This window comes from Miniopterus natalensis, chromosome 11 (genome assembly GCF_054644295.1).
Source record: "Miniopterus natalensis isolate mMinNat1 chromosome 11, mMinNat1.hap1, whole genome shotgun sequence".
In the NCBI taxonomy this organism is placed as follows: Eukaryota; Metazoa; Chordata; class Mammalia; order Chiroptera; family Miniopteridae; genus Miniopterus; species Miniopterus natalensis.
Genome location: NC_142091.1, coordinates 25,527,186 through 25,542,324, shown reverse-complemented (window position 1 = coordinate 25,542,324; position 15,139 = coordinate 25,527,186). Strand labels below are relative to the sequence as shown.

The 15,139-nt window shown below is 37.1% G+C and overlaps 1 protein-coding gene and 1 long non-coding RNA gene across 2 annotated transcripts in view; one reads left to right on the top strand and one right to left on the bottom strand.

Annotated features, from left to right (window-relative positions):
- LOC107532444 (uncharacterized) overlaps positions 1-15,139 on the bottom strand; it is a 219,773-nt gene that overhangs the window by 80,827 nt on the left and 123,807 nt on the right. The window lies entirely within an intron of this gene.
- DEUP1 (deuterosome assembly protein 1) overlaps positions 1-15,139 on the top strand; it is a 76,509-nt gene that overhangs the window by 21,196 nt on the left and 40,174 nt on the right. Inside the window, exons 3-6 of the mRNA XM_087822121.1 lie at positions 477-648; positions 1,977-2,072; positions 9,012-9,146; positions 14,614-14,727. Of these exons, the coding sequence (XP_087678247.1) occupies positions 477-648; positions 1,977-2,072; positions 9,012-9,146; positions 14,614-14,727 (517 nt within the window). The remainder of the gene's footprint in view (positions 1-476; positions 649-1,976; positions 2,073-9,011; positions 9,147-14,613; positions 14,728-15,139) is intronic.

Genomic DNA, 15,139 nt, shown 5'->3' with positions numbered 1-15,139 from the left:
TCCATAATTAGAATTTTCCTTAGAATTCGTGCACTCTAAAAATGTTATTTGCTTGTTTGTTTATTTAGTTAACTTTTATCGCAAATTTATTCCTGACATAAAATTTGCAGAACAGTGTATTTTCATTTTAGAACTCCCTTGTCTCGGTCAGAAGTCTTGGTTCAGGGAGACCCGTGTGCTACCACCTGCACTAAGAAGAGAATGCAGACAGTGACTTTGTTGATGTATTGTATTGTATTATGACAGCAGCTGTGTTTTAGGAGATGTCATTTTAAAAAATTTAATGTATATACACTGTTAGATCTGAAATTAGCTTTTAGTTTTAATTTAAAAAATTAACCTCTAGCTTTCGAACTTCTTATTTACATAATTGAACAATTTGAGGAAATAATGATTTATTCAGAGCCATGTAATCATTTTTCCTGTCCTCACATTTAACTTTTTAAAAATGCATTTTACTTTTCTACAATTGGCAGAGCTTCTCCTTGTGAGGCCGAGCTTCAGGAATTAATGGAACAAATTGACATCATGGTGAGCAACAAGAAATTGGACTGGGAAAGGAAGATGCGGGCCTTGGAGACAAGGTTAGACCTTCGGGATCAAGAGCTGGCAAATGCACAAACTTGTTTGGATCAGAAGGGTCAAGAGGTACTGAATATCTGTGTTAATAAACTGTTAGTTCCTCAGACTGTTACAAATAGTATTTAGTCTATCAGACTGTTTTTCATTGCACATCGTTTTTATGAGGCATCAGCATTAATAATTATTGCTCAAAATTCTGTCATAATGGGCTAAATATGTTCTATCAAAATAAGTGACAGAGCCTAACCCCATAAAAATTTGCTGATGCAGACAGAAATACAGCATCAAAGCCATCTAGAAAAGTAAACAACTATTCAGTATGTATGTGCAATAAATATTGTTGGCAAGGAAACATGTCAGTGCTTTTGCTGTTCTAGAAACAAGACTATAGCTGTCCAGGCTGGGTCCCTGGACCAGGCGGAGTTCAAAAGCATTTGCACTTTCTAATCCACTAGAAAATATTTCCTGAAAGAAGTGAAATGTTGAGAGTTTGGTGGAGTGTGTGTGTGTGTGTGTGTGTGTGTGTGTGTGTGTGTGTACCTGGTCACCCACTCAACAGGCTTGCCCTCAGCCCCTGCAGGCTGCTTAGGTTGTAGCAGAATGTATGAGCGTTTACCTAAGGTGGACTCTGTGTCTGAATTTTTCTTTTGGGCGAAGCAGAAGAGAAATGTTTATTAGTCATATGCTAAAACCTCCTCAGTCAATGTGTTCAGCAGCCATTTCCTACCTTTGTTGGCCTCTCACTGGAACTTGGATTTTGGCATAGTAACGATGTCGCTGTTTGGCCTAGTGACTGAGTTACCGGCTCTGGTTTCCCTTCGCGCTACATTCAAGGGACTGTTCCTCTCACTTCCACACCTGTAATGACACGTGTAAACAGTGCCTCCCCTCCTCTCAAGCAGACACATTCCGTAAGCCAAATCCCTAAGAACTCCTGTTAGACATTTTTCTTTTTCTTTTTTATATGTTAGTCATTCATATAAAATGTGACAATTGTCCCATCTCCCAGCCAAAGCAGAGCTCCCATGGAAGGCAGTGGGGCTTAAAGTAAGAGCTGGGTGTGTCGGGAGAGGCTCTGCCTGGGTAATGGTACCAGAAGCCTGCCGAAAAGAGAGTGCAAAGTGACCTGCACACCTCCCTGTGAAACGTGACGGCCGCAAGGACCTGTCACACACCCACACCATAGTGTCCCCATGTGTACCCAGGGAATCGTGCCAGCAATGTTTGGCTTTCGTGAATGTCATTATTAATAGCTATTTTAAGCACTGCAGTACAAATATTTATTCTGGGTTTGGTACAGCAGTTCTGTTTGAATTGTACCCCTCTCTTGCATATTTTTAACTTTGTCAGGCAAAATTCAGTAAAACCAAAATAAAATTTTATTCTTAATGCAGGTGGGATTACTTAGACAGAAGCTGGACAGTCTGGAAAAATGTAACTTAGCAATGACTCAGAATTATGAAGGACAACTACAAACCCTAAAAACTCAAGTAAGAAGACTTATTTATTTACTGTCAAACATTCTGATATATGTTTTGACCTATAAAATTGTGTTAATTGTATTAAAATTGATAGTTTTTAATACAAGCAAAAGTTCTTATATTTTAACTATAGGCTATATGTTTGGCCCTGTCTTTCATTGTTTTATATGTATTGATTTTGCCTTTTACTAGATTGTGACCTCTTATCTATTCAACTGTTACAGCTTTCTGTTTATCAAGTGACTTGTTGATTAATTATATAATAAATAGCTATGTGAGCAACAACAACAGCAACAATAAAATTAGTATTTTGGAGTCATTACTCTCTAATATAGGGAAGTCCTTTTTTCTGTGGCAATTTAAAATACGCACATTTGTTATTATGAAATAGATAACTGAAAGAACAAAACTGGGTTTTATTACTTTGTTATTGGAAGGCTCTTTCAGAAATGATAGGGTTCTGCATCTGTGATGAGAGGGATACTGATTTCCTTCTTATTTATTCCTGTATCTCCCCACTGTGCTGGAAAGCAAAAAGTCTTCTCTCCCTTACACAGATAACATATAGGGCAATAGTCATCTGAGCTTCTCAGGTCTGTTAGATGATATATCGTTGCTTAACTTAGTAAACGAATCAGTGGAAAATATGGTAATTGTACTTTATAACCAACTTTTTTTGGAGTGCAAAGATTTCATAAATGGTAATGTAGTTAAAGGAGCCCAAAGTTGTTTATGCTTCTCCTTAAGTACCTTTTTTAGAGAGGTTACCAGCCACTAATATTGGATATGAAACATTTGATGCCACATAATAGGTATGATCTATGTCTTAGACATCTTGTCTGCAATTTAAATAGCTGCCACTACATGTTAGCTTGAATTATGAAACTTTATATGTTTTTTTTTAATTGTTTAAAATATTATAGATGTCCCCTTTTCTCCCCATTTTATATGTTTTGTTCCCTTGCTAAGACTAAATATTTAACACCTAAGTCAATTGACCTTGTGTTTTCTATAAAGATAAAGCTCTAGCCCGGCCGGTGTTGCTCAGTGGTTGAGCATCAACCTATGATCCAGGAGATCTCAGTTCGATTCCCGGTCAAGGAACATGCCCAGGTTTCCAGCTCGATCCCCAGCAGGGGGCGTGCAGGAGGCAGCCAGTTAATGACTCTCATCATTGATGTTTCTCTCTCTCCCTCTCCCTCTCTCTCTCTGAAGTCAATAAAAACATATATATATTTTTTAAAGATAAAGCTCTAAAATTGCAACCTACATAATAAATCACTATAATTGTTCAGTATAAACAAAGAGATCATGATCTGGAATAAGTTTGCAAATGTGTAGTAATTTAGATACAAGTAAGTAGGATCTCCAAATTATATTTAATTAGGTCAGTCATGCTTACCAAATCTTTAATTTCTGGCTTTTTTTTTTTTATGCCTGTTGTTAAAAAGCTTTTGGCCTTATTTATAGGTTTTGAGCAGTCATTTAATATATGAATCCTAGACATTTGATGCTTTAAGCAGAAAAGAAAGAAAGAGGGAAGGAGGTAAAAAGACAAAGAGAAAAAAGTACTATATACTGACTTGATTTGCATCATAGCTAGTAATATGTCATTTTTCTAACCAGAAAATGCTGTTTTGTGGCAAACATGCTTGTGTTGCTGCTATCTTACTCTACTGCTACCTTCTTTGAAATTCCTGATTTATTTGCAATTTCATTTTTCTAAAAGATCATAAGGATACACTTTCCTGCACTCTGCCTTGAATTACTCAACTCTGTCAAAGCTTTCCTGTAGGAATTGCTTTTTTTTAAAAAGGGGGGTATTTTCCTTTCCTACTAACCATAATAAAATTATAATATATATACATTTGAGATTTCCACTTCTGAAAAGATGGAGTAGATTTACTTTTTCTTATTAATTCTGCTAAATACAACTAGAACCCCTGGACATTATTTATAAAACAGTATAAGAAGACTGGGAAGTAGAGAGAAGAGACAGACCAATTAGGACCACGGGACCCAAGGAACAACATGGTAGTGAGTTCCCTGGGTTGAGTCAGCAACCCAGACACTCCAGTGGGCACAACCAACCAACCAAACAGAGGCCCAAAGAAAGCCTTCTCTCTTTAGCCAAAAGACCAGCAAAAAGACAGCCTAGCAAGATTAAACATGATTACTCCAGCCGAACAAACCAGGAAAAGACTACAACCCCAAACACACCCCACCAGCAGAGACTTAGTAGACAGCCTAGGTTTCCATCCCTAGGTTATAATTATGTAGCCCAGCCCCGCCACTCCCCCGCCGGGCAAGAATCAGAGAAGACTAAGTGAAGAGCCAGGAATTTCATTACCACTGGGCATTAGCAAAGCCCTTCCCAACCCAGGTGTCAGTGGAGACCATGTGGAGAGCTTAGATATCTATGCCTATCTGCTGGTAATGAGGGCCCCCCCCTCCTCTCTGGAATGGTATGGGGAAGCCTAATGAGGAATCAGGATGTTCACCACCCCTCAGTGGTGACAAGGCTACCTACCCTCACTGTAGTATCCCCGAAGGCCATGTGAGAAGCAGTAATAAGGCACCTATACCCCTCCAGTCAAGGTGGTGTCAGTGAAAGACTAGTGAGGAGCCTGAAGTCCCACTCCCACTCAATAGCAATTAAGGAACACCTTTCCTGGGTTACCAACTAAGGCCAAGACCTGGACTTCCACTGCCAGCTGGAAGTAATGCGGTAGCATTCCATTTTCCCTGCTGGAATGTTATCAGAAGAAGGCTACTAAAACATAATATTTAAACAAAATACAGAGTGTTATAGCACAATACCCCAAAATGTGTATGTTTCAATAAAAAAATCATTCATTATACCAGAAGCGGAAAGATCTCAACTCAAATGAGTAAAGACAATCAAGTGATACTGACCTTGAGTAGGTACCGATGTTAGAATCATCTGACAAGGATTTCAAAGCAGCTGGTATAAAAATGCTTCAATGAGCAATTTACAAACATACTTGAAACAAATGATAAACTAGAAAGTTTTAGCAAAAAAATTAAACTATAAGGAACAATCAATCAGAAATTTTATAACTGAAAAGTACAGTAACCAAACAAAAAAAAATTCAATGGATGGACTTAAAAGCAGAATGGAGCGGGTAGAGAAAACAATCAACAAGCTTGGAAACAGCAACATAGAAATTACTCAATCTGAACAACAGAGAGAAAATAGACTAACGGAAAATTAACCTCCGGGAGATACAGTACTGTAAGAAAAGATTGAAGATCTGTGTCGTCAGAGTCCCAGGAGGAGACGAGGAAAGGGTGGGAATGAAAAAGTATTCAATGCAGCAATGGTGGAAAAGTTTCAAAAGTTGGCAAAAGGTGTAAACTTACAGATTCAAGAAGCTTAGTGAAACTCAAACATGATAAACCCAAAGAAACCTACACACACAAAAAAAATTATCTTGGAAGCAGCAAGACAGAAATAACACCATACAAATAGGGAAAAACCAATTCAGGTAACAGATTTCTCATCCAAACCCATGGAGGCCAGAAGGAAGTGGAATATTTTTCAATTACTGAAAGAGCAGAAATATCAACCCAGAATTCTGTGTCCAGGAGTTCTATGTCTCAGAATGAAAGGGAAATTGAGACATTCTCAAAGGAAGAAAAACTAAGAGAATTTGTCACCAATAGATCTTCACTAAAAGGATGGCTAACAGAAGTTCTGTTTGCAGAAAGGAAATGATAAGGAAAGAATCTTGAAACATCAGGAAGGAAAAAAAAATACTGGAAAGAGTAAAAATATGGTTAAATGCAATAGATTTTCCTTCTCTTGAGTTTTCTTAGTTGTTTGACAGATGATATAAAAATTAAAACAATGTCTAATGTTCTTAATGTATATTGAGGAACTACTTAAGACAATAATGTTATAAATGGGTCAGGGTAAAGACAGAGAGAAATAAGATTTCTATACTTTGTTTGAACTGGTAAAATCTCAACACCAGTAGAATTTGTGTTAATGATGTATATATAACATAATACCTAGAGCAACAACTTAAAAAGCTATATAAAAAGATATATTCAAAACACTATAGGTAAATTAAAATGGAATTCTAAAAATAACCCAGAGGAAGACAGGAAAGCTAAAACAAAGAAACCAAAAGCTGGAGAACAAACAAAACAAGTTGGGCTTAAGCCCTAACATCAATAATTACATTAAATGGAAATGGTCTAAATATACCAATTAAAAGATAGAGAATGACAGAGTACATTTTAAAAATACGGCCCAACTATATGCTCTATTCCAGAAACCTACTTCAAATATGTGTATATGTGTCTGTTGAAAGTAAAAAGATAGAAAAATATACCAGGCAAATATTAATCAAAAGAAAGCAAAAGTGGTACCAAGATAATTCAGTGGGAAATGCCTATTGTCTTTTCAACAAACAGTAAAGGGACAACTGAATATCCACATACAGAAGAATTAAGTGGGACACTTCCTAAACCGTAGACAAAAATTAACTCAAAATGGATCAAAGACCTAACTCTAAAAACTAAATCTGTAAAACTTTTAGAAAAAAACATTAAGAGTAAATATTTCTAACTTTGCATTAGGCAATGGTATCTTAGATTTGGCACCAAAAGCACAAGAAAAATTAGATAAACTCGGCTTCATCAAAATTGAAAAACCTTTGTGCTTCAGAGTACACCATCAAGAAAGTCAAAGACAATACACAAAATGGAAGGAAATATTTGCAAATCATATCTCTGATAAGTGACCAGTATCGAAAATTTTAAAAATAACTTACCAACAATAAAAAAACAAATAATCAAATGTAAAAATGGGCAAAGATATGAATAGACATTTCTACAAAAGTTATATAGAAATGGCCAATAAGCACATGAAATGCTCAATGTCATTAGTCATTAGGGAACTGCAGATCAAAGCTATAATAAGATACCCCTTCACACCCACTAGGATGGGTGTAATAAAAAAGGTGAACAATAGCAAGTGTTGGTGAAGACACAGAGAAATTGGAACCCTACACATTACCAGTGGGAATGGAAAATGATTCAGGCACTTTTGGAAATAATTTGGCAGTTCCTTAAAAAGTTAAACTTTAGAGTTTCCATATGACCTGGCAATTCTACTCCTAGGTATATACCCAAGAGAAATAAAAACGTGTATTCACACAGAAACTTGTACAAATGTTCATAGCAGCATTTTTCACAATATCCAAAAAGTGGAAATAACCCAAATGTCCATAAATTGATTAATGGATGAACAAAAAGTGGTATGTCCATGTGATAGAATATTATTCAGCCATAAAAAGAAATGATGTATTTATTGATCCATGTTAAAACATGGATGAACTTTGAAAGCATTACGCTAAGAGAAAGAAGCCAGACCCAAAAGATCACACATTGGATGATTCCATTAATATGACATGGTCACAACAGGCAAATCTATAGAGACATAAAGTGGATTTTAGTAGTTACTGGGGGCTTGGGGAAGGAGGACATGTGTAGTCACTTTAATAGGTGTGGGATTTCTTTTTGCAGCGATGAAAATATTCTGAAATTAGGTATTGTGATGGCTTCACAACTTTGTTGATACAGTAAAAACCAATAAATTGTATAGTTTAAAGGGTGAATTTTACAGTAGATGAATTATATTTCAAATTTTTAAATTATATGAGGGGGAAAAAAGAAAGAAGTGACTACTTAATATCCAATAAAGTAGACGGTTGTCCATAGCTTTATTTGTAATAGCCCCAAACTGGAAATAACCAAAATGCCTCAATATGTGAATGATTAAACAAACCGTGGTTACATCCATACCATGGAATTACACTGAGCAATAAAAGGAAATGAATTATTGGTACACTCATGAATCTCAAGGGCATTATGCTGAGTAAAAACAGCCAATCTCCAAAGGCCTTATATAGTTTGATTGTATTTTATAACATTCTCAAAATGACAAAATACAGAGATGGAAAACAAATTAGTGGTTGCCAGGGGTTAGGAGTGGGGGGTAATGGGGATGAGTGTGACTACAAGGGCACCAGGGAGATCTTGGTGGTGATGGGATGGTTCTATATCTTGGTTGTGGTTGTGGTCACACAAATCTACACGTGTGATAAAAAATGGCATAGAACTATGCACATATATTGTACTGGCTTCAATTTCCTGGGTTTGGTATTATACCCTAGTTCATAAGGTGTAAATATTGGGAGAAACTGGGGGAAGAGGGTTCGGAACCTCTCTGTAATATCTTTATAACTTCCTGTGAATCTATAATTATTTGCAAATAAAAAAACTTTTGTAAACATACAGAAATTTCCTCACAGATGTGGATTGACCATGCTGCTTTTAACTTATTATTTGACAGTAGAAAAAGAAACAGAAAGATAATACAGTCTAAATTATAAAAAGAATTATGGGTAAGGAAACATATCAATTTTGATATTTAAATTTATTTAAGCTTATATCAACATGAGTAAGTCATTTATGTTGTTTCTATCTTTTAAATTAAGTATTCTGCTTTCTTGAATAAAGTATAACCTGCTTATTTTATAGATTGAGATATTGAAATTAAAATTGTCGACACAAGGTGGCACTAAATAAAAGTAAGGAAACAAACTTGGTTTTTTAAAATTATGAGCTTTGCTACATATGGTTAAAACAAACTGAACAAAACATTTATCAAGTGAGTCACTGTTTAACTGTACGGTTAATGAAGTCCCAAATTTACATGGAAGCTGAATTGTGTTCAACTTCAATAACTTAGTTTTAATAACTGGTTCTATCTTCACTAATTGGAACATTTAAGCTTTACTGTGTTTTCTAATCATGACTTAAATTTTCAAAGAGGTACACAGAATAGAACTAGAGTGAAATCAAGTTAAAAATTACTAGTAATAGTAACATGTTAGCATTCCCTATTATTTACAGTTTTCCAAACTAACTAATAGCTTTGAAAAGCTGAGATTACACCAGATGAAACAAAATAAATTTCGACGAAAAGAGTTACCACACCTCAAAGACGAAACACCCTTTGAACCGAGTAATTTGAACCAGAAATTAGAGGTGAGCTATATTTCCTTAGTCTCCTCCTGTGTATTAAAGGTTGATTTCGTTGTTGGGTGGCGGGCGGGGGTGGGGTGGCTATTTGTCGCCGGTGTTCACGATGGCATGTGCGGCTGTGGTGATGAACCATTACGGATCAAAACCTCCTTGCACACATTTCCATAGCGCACCTGCCCTTCAGGCACTTAGTGAATTAAAGCATCGCTTTGATTTGTGCATCTTTTACACATATCAGCATTTTTGGAGAGCAAAAAAAAAGAGAAGTTCAAAGAAACTTCAGATGTTGAATGAAACTGAAGGACATCCCCGGGGTCTGTTAGAGCGAACATCTAATAATAATCTTTTCATGCCCACTTACCTATTAGGTACTTAAATCCCAGTGAAGCCCCGTAACAGTTCTCAGAACAGAGCCTGAGGTGTCAGGGCCTTTCTTTAAAGAGGTGGCGCCACTCCAGTATAGCCACCCCATCCCCTCCGAGGTCTAACGTCTCAGTCCTGAGAAGGTCTCCTGCGTCACAGATGCGCTCACTCTCACCCCTTAACCTTCCAACCTTGGGAAAAACAAACCAGCTATTCTGCTTCCCTATGTTCTTGGGCATTCCGCCCACAGGTCATGTACAGCGGAGAGAGATTCTCCTATAAATTCCCATTCCTGACATTAGCCGAGTTCCCGGTGCTACGTCGTTGTTTTCTAACTGACCCCTAGTTGACCCTTATCACGCTGTTTCCCTCCGTTTCTGTCACTGTCCTCAGGCCCTGCGCCGCACCTCCCGCCAGCCCCAGCCAGTGACTTCTGTCTTGGCTGATGGTGCCCTGCACCCCCAGTCACCCAGGCAGGGGCCTCCTCGGACTCCCAGATCTGGTCCTTCCTCTTTTTCATACTCCAGCCCAGGTTTTCCTCTTTCCTCTGTCCGGTGCCTCTTATCTCCTTCCTCCTGTCTAATTTCTATTGCCCAGTTTTATACTTTATCACTTTACTCTTCAATTAACAAGCCTTCTCAAACTTTTCCTCCTAAATATTTTTAAGAGCAGAAAAAACAAAATCTGGAATCACAGCCCTAAAAAAAACAGCCTGTTGCAATAACTTTGTTGGAAGCTTAGGGTTTTAGTTTATATTTTTTACTTTTTTAAAATTTGTCTTTATTGTTAAAAGTATTACAGATGTCCCCTTTTCCTCCATTGATCCCCTCCACCCCACATCCACACACCCCCAGGCCTTCCCCATACTATTGTTTGTGTCCATGGGTTATGCATATATGCATATAAGTTCTTTGATTCCTGCAAATTTTATATTCTACTGAATAATGAATATACACTTTTTAATATAAAATTACTACCACTAGTAATTTTGTTGACCCTCTAGGGAAATGCAGTGTGTATAACCCCCTGGTTCTTGCTGTGGCGTAACTAAACTGGCTTTAGAAACATACCGGTCTCACGAAGGTGGCTAACAATGTGCGCTGTCTACACATTTGCTCTCACCGAAAATGCAGCAGTCAAGCCACTGAATATCCATTTGACTGACACTCATGCATTGTAGTGGGAAAGTCACATTCATATAAATTGTTTACACAGCCCTGGCCAATGGTCCAGGCACTTATGGGAGGCAACTGATGGATGTGTCTCTCTCACATCAATGTTTCTCTCTCTTTCTCTCTCTCTCTCTCCCCCGCTTCCTTCCTCTCTAAAATCAATAAAAAAATTGTTTAGACAAAGAAAAGCCTTAAATTAATATTAAGTACTTTATGTGTATACATTTTACATTTAGGAAACTAAATATTTCATAAAATGTATCATAAAATTATAGTGGAAATTAGTCACAAAATATGATATGTTTGTATTTGTACAAAAAATTTTAGGCACACTATGTAGATACAGTTTAATCTGTATAATTATGGAAACACTTCATGCACCTGTTTTTACTTAGAGCCATGTGAAAATTAATATGTAAGAGATGAACTGTTCCAGTTTCAATCTGCATCTAAGCTTTTTTTCCTTTGGGACAAACATTTATACACTGCTGTAGTGATATAGCAGTGGGAAGCAGCATGCTATAGGGGGAGAACAGGACAGTTTATAACTTAAAGCAGGTCCTCACTGACTCATTTATTTGCTCTGTGACCTTAGGGCAACCTGTTAACCTCACAGGGGACTGAAAGTATCTTATTGATGACGTTGTAGTTATGAAAGGAAAAAAATATAAATATACATATATATATTAATTTAGATGCATGCTGAAACATTTAGGGGTGAAAATGCATGAGGTCTGGACATTGCCTTAAAATACTCCCAACAAAAAAGGGAAGAGAGAGGTGAAATAAAACTGGACTAAGTCAATGGTAGTTAAACTGGCGAAGGGTATGTGGAAGTTTGTTATACTCTCTACTTTTATGTAAGTATGAAAATTTTCAAAATAAAAAAACTATCTTATAGGTGGAGGCTTGGAGAGTCCCTGACATTACTAAAGAAATGTTTGCTCCATTTCTTAATATTTAGTAGAGGAATTGAAAATATATACGTATATAAACATGTAAAATAATATAGAAATAAAATAATGTAGCTTCCACTAAAAACTCTACTTTTATTACCCCTGACCCACTCTCAACTTTAAAGACCCAGAAAAGGCTTTCCTGCCATGGAGTACTTACTCTGGAGGCAAGTCTGCAGACCCTCTGGGACCTGGGCTGTAGGAACCAGTCCCTACAAAAATCCTTATAAAGCTCCCCAGGTCTCTTCAGGGCCCCGTAAGTGCTGGATATTTTGTGCTTGCCTGCTCATCTTGAAACCAATACATCTGTAAGACCAAGGAAGCCAGGAGCGTTAGAAGCACCTGCTGATATGTCTGTGACGCACATTTCTAGCCTTGCTTGGCCTCATTTCTGTCTGTTGTAGAATTTGTAAGTGATTGAGGTTAATGCTCCTGCCTCCTCCTAAAGCATGTTGGGAAATACTTAATTTTCAAGACTGAGGTTATTGGATGGGTAATGTTAAATATTAGTATTATCTGAAAGATATGAACTATCTAAGTTTGACCTGTGACTCCAAAGACTCCTTTTTAGATTAAAAGTAAACATCAGCCCAGCTGTCATGGCTCAGCGGGTTTCGGGCTCGATCCCCAGCAGGGGGCGTGCAGGAGGCAGCTGATCAATGACTCTCATCATTGGTGTTTCTGTCTCTCTCTCTCTCTCCCTCCCCCTCCCTCTCTCTGAAATCAATACTTTTTTTTTTTAAGTAAACATCAATTTTCATGAGCCTCATAACATTTTGAAATTTTATCTATTTTCTACTAGAACCAAGCTTTATACATTTATCACTATTACTAAAGATACTGTTTTCATGTACCTGATTTTAAATTGTCAAATGTCAAGATCAAAGTCAATAACTTTAAATAAACTATCTCCATTTATCTTAATATACAGTTGACTCTTGTACAAGAAGGGGGTTAGGAGTGCTGATCCTCAACCCATGCAGCCAAAAATTCATGTATTACTTTTTACTCTCCCCAAAACATAACTTATAGCTTACTGTTAACTGGAAGCCTTAGTGATAAGTAGTTGATTAACACATATTTTGTATGTTATAGATAAAGAAAATATTAAGAAAACCATAAAGAAGAGAAAATACATTTACAGTATTTATTTAAAAAAATAACTCACATGTAAGGGGACCCATGCAGTTCAAATCCATGTTGTTGAAGGTTCAACTGTAGTTTACTTGTCTATTTGCCATAAAAGGGGGCCTGTCTGTATTCCTCCAACCTTATTACCCATCTCCACTCAACTTCAGGTCACCTGTAGTTACTATGAAAGCTTCCTACTTTAAAGCCTTTCTTCACTGATTGTTTTGGAACTTGTGGATTTATAAAATAAAAATTTCCCCAAATGGCCTTTAAAATCAGATCTCTATAGAAAATATGAAATTATATCTTCTTTTCATTTTAAACAAGACGAAGCTTTCATTCTCTAAAAAAGTAAATTTATTTTATAGCACGCCCAATCCAGTCATTTTAACAATCCTCCAAAAGAACACCAGTCACTCTGGCCAAACGAACTATTTCAATTTCACATATTATTAGAGGTGGTTGAAATAACTATGACATCCTCTGCGTGGCTTTTATGTGCCACTGATATTGTACTTGTGCTGTAAAATTATTTACATGTACATTTTCCTACTTTATTACACATTCCTTGATTACTTTTCTTTCAAAAAAAATATAATCATGAAATATTTCCAAATTCTCATCTCTCCATAGTACCTGGTGGACACTAGTTGCTTAATAAAAATTACTGAATTGATTATTGAAAACATTAATACATTCATGCCATGTATCTATATGCAATAATATACGGTCAAAGACCTAATAACTATAGAGTTTGTTTCCAACCATTTTGTTTTCTTTGCAAAATTTAGTGAGAAACGTTTCAGTTCTAGGAAGTATTGATACCATGCTTTTGTTTGTACATTCATGGAATATAAGTGGTGTCTGGCACTTTGTCGGGCACTGTGAGGCATACAAAAGTAATGAAATGTGCAGTCCTTACCCTTAAGTTGCTTACAGCCTAGACAGGAAAGTAAAATACAATGACCAACCCTAGGCAAAACTGAGGAGCAGTGAAGTTTTCTTTGGCATGCCCAGAGCCATCGCCTTGAGTTGAGTTATGAACAGATAATCATGCTCCCTGAATACACTACTTGAGCAAAAACTCCAGCAACTGAGCATGATGTGTCACGCTGTTTCTACCACTTCGTCTCCAGGCTAGTCGGTGCTGCCTGAATGAGGCCTGAGATTCTGTTCCCAAGAATGAGATGATCTTGGCTTCACCTTGGATAGTAGCTTTGAAAGCCACAGGGACAGTCACTAAATCAGTCCAAACCCCATCCCATAAAAAAACAAGGAACAGGGCCCTGGCTGGTGCGGCCCAGTTGGTTGGGCACCTTCCCAGGCACGGAAAGGTGCCGGTTCCATTTCCAGTCGGGGCACATGGGAGCATGCAGGAGGCAGCCTATCGGTGTTTGTCTTTCTCTCTCCCTCTCCCTCCCTCTCTCTCTAAAAATCAATGAAAATATTTTTAAAAAACACAAGAAACAGGTTTGGTGAGTGGGCGTAGACAATGAAAGAAAGGAAAACACTCCTGGTGTCAGCTCAGGAAATAGAAAGGAAGTACCGGATGCAAAAAGTTGCTTGAAACTTCCTTATTAGTAACCAACTTTTTTCATTTTTAACAAATAAAATGCTTAAGTTTTACACGATTAAGTTACAAATTCCATATTTTCCTAATAAAAATTAAGGTATATCTAGCAATAAATCCAAGATGAGTGTTTTTGTACTTTTTTTTTCTAATGGGGAAAATATGCACTTACTCTTTTCTCAGAATGAAGATAGAGAAATGAAAGAAGCCCTGTTCATTGTGCTTTAAAATGAATAATTTTCTCCGACTTATGTTTGTCCCTCCACTTTTTTTTAAAGGAATTTAGAGCAAAGTCAAGAGAATGGGATAAGCAAGAGATACTCTATCAGACTCATCTGGTTTCTTTAGATGCTCAACAAAAAATGTTGTCTGAGAAGTGTAATCAATTTCAGGTACATTATCTAATACTGTCCTCTAAATTAGAAGAAATTAGAGGTTAAATTTTACTACCTTTGCCATTCAGCATGTAACCTTTTTACAAATAGAAATGCCAACTAATAGAAAATAACCAGAGCAGGTACAGCACTGGTTAAAGTCGTAAGTGCATGAACTATCTACAATGGTGAGTTCAGTCTCCATGTCTTAAAGGACGGTGCTATTAAAAGTGTACATTGTTGCTTGGGCCGGCATGGCTAAGTAGTTGGGCATCAACCCATGATCCAGGAGATCACAGTTTGATTCCCGGTCAGGGAACATGCCCCAGTTGCAGGCTCGGTCCCGTGTCGGGGGCGTGCAGGAGGCAGCCGATCAATGACTCCCTTTCATCATTGATGTCCTATGTCTCTCTCTCCCTCTCCCTTCCTC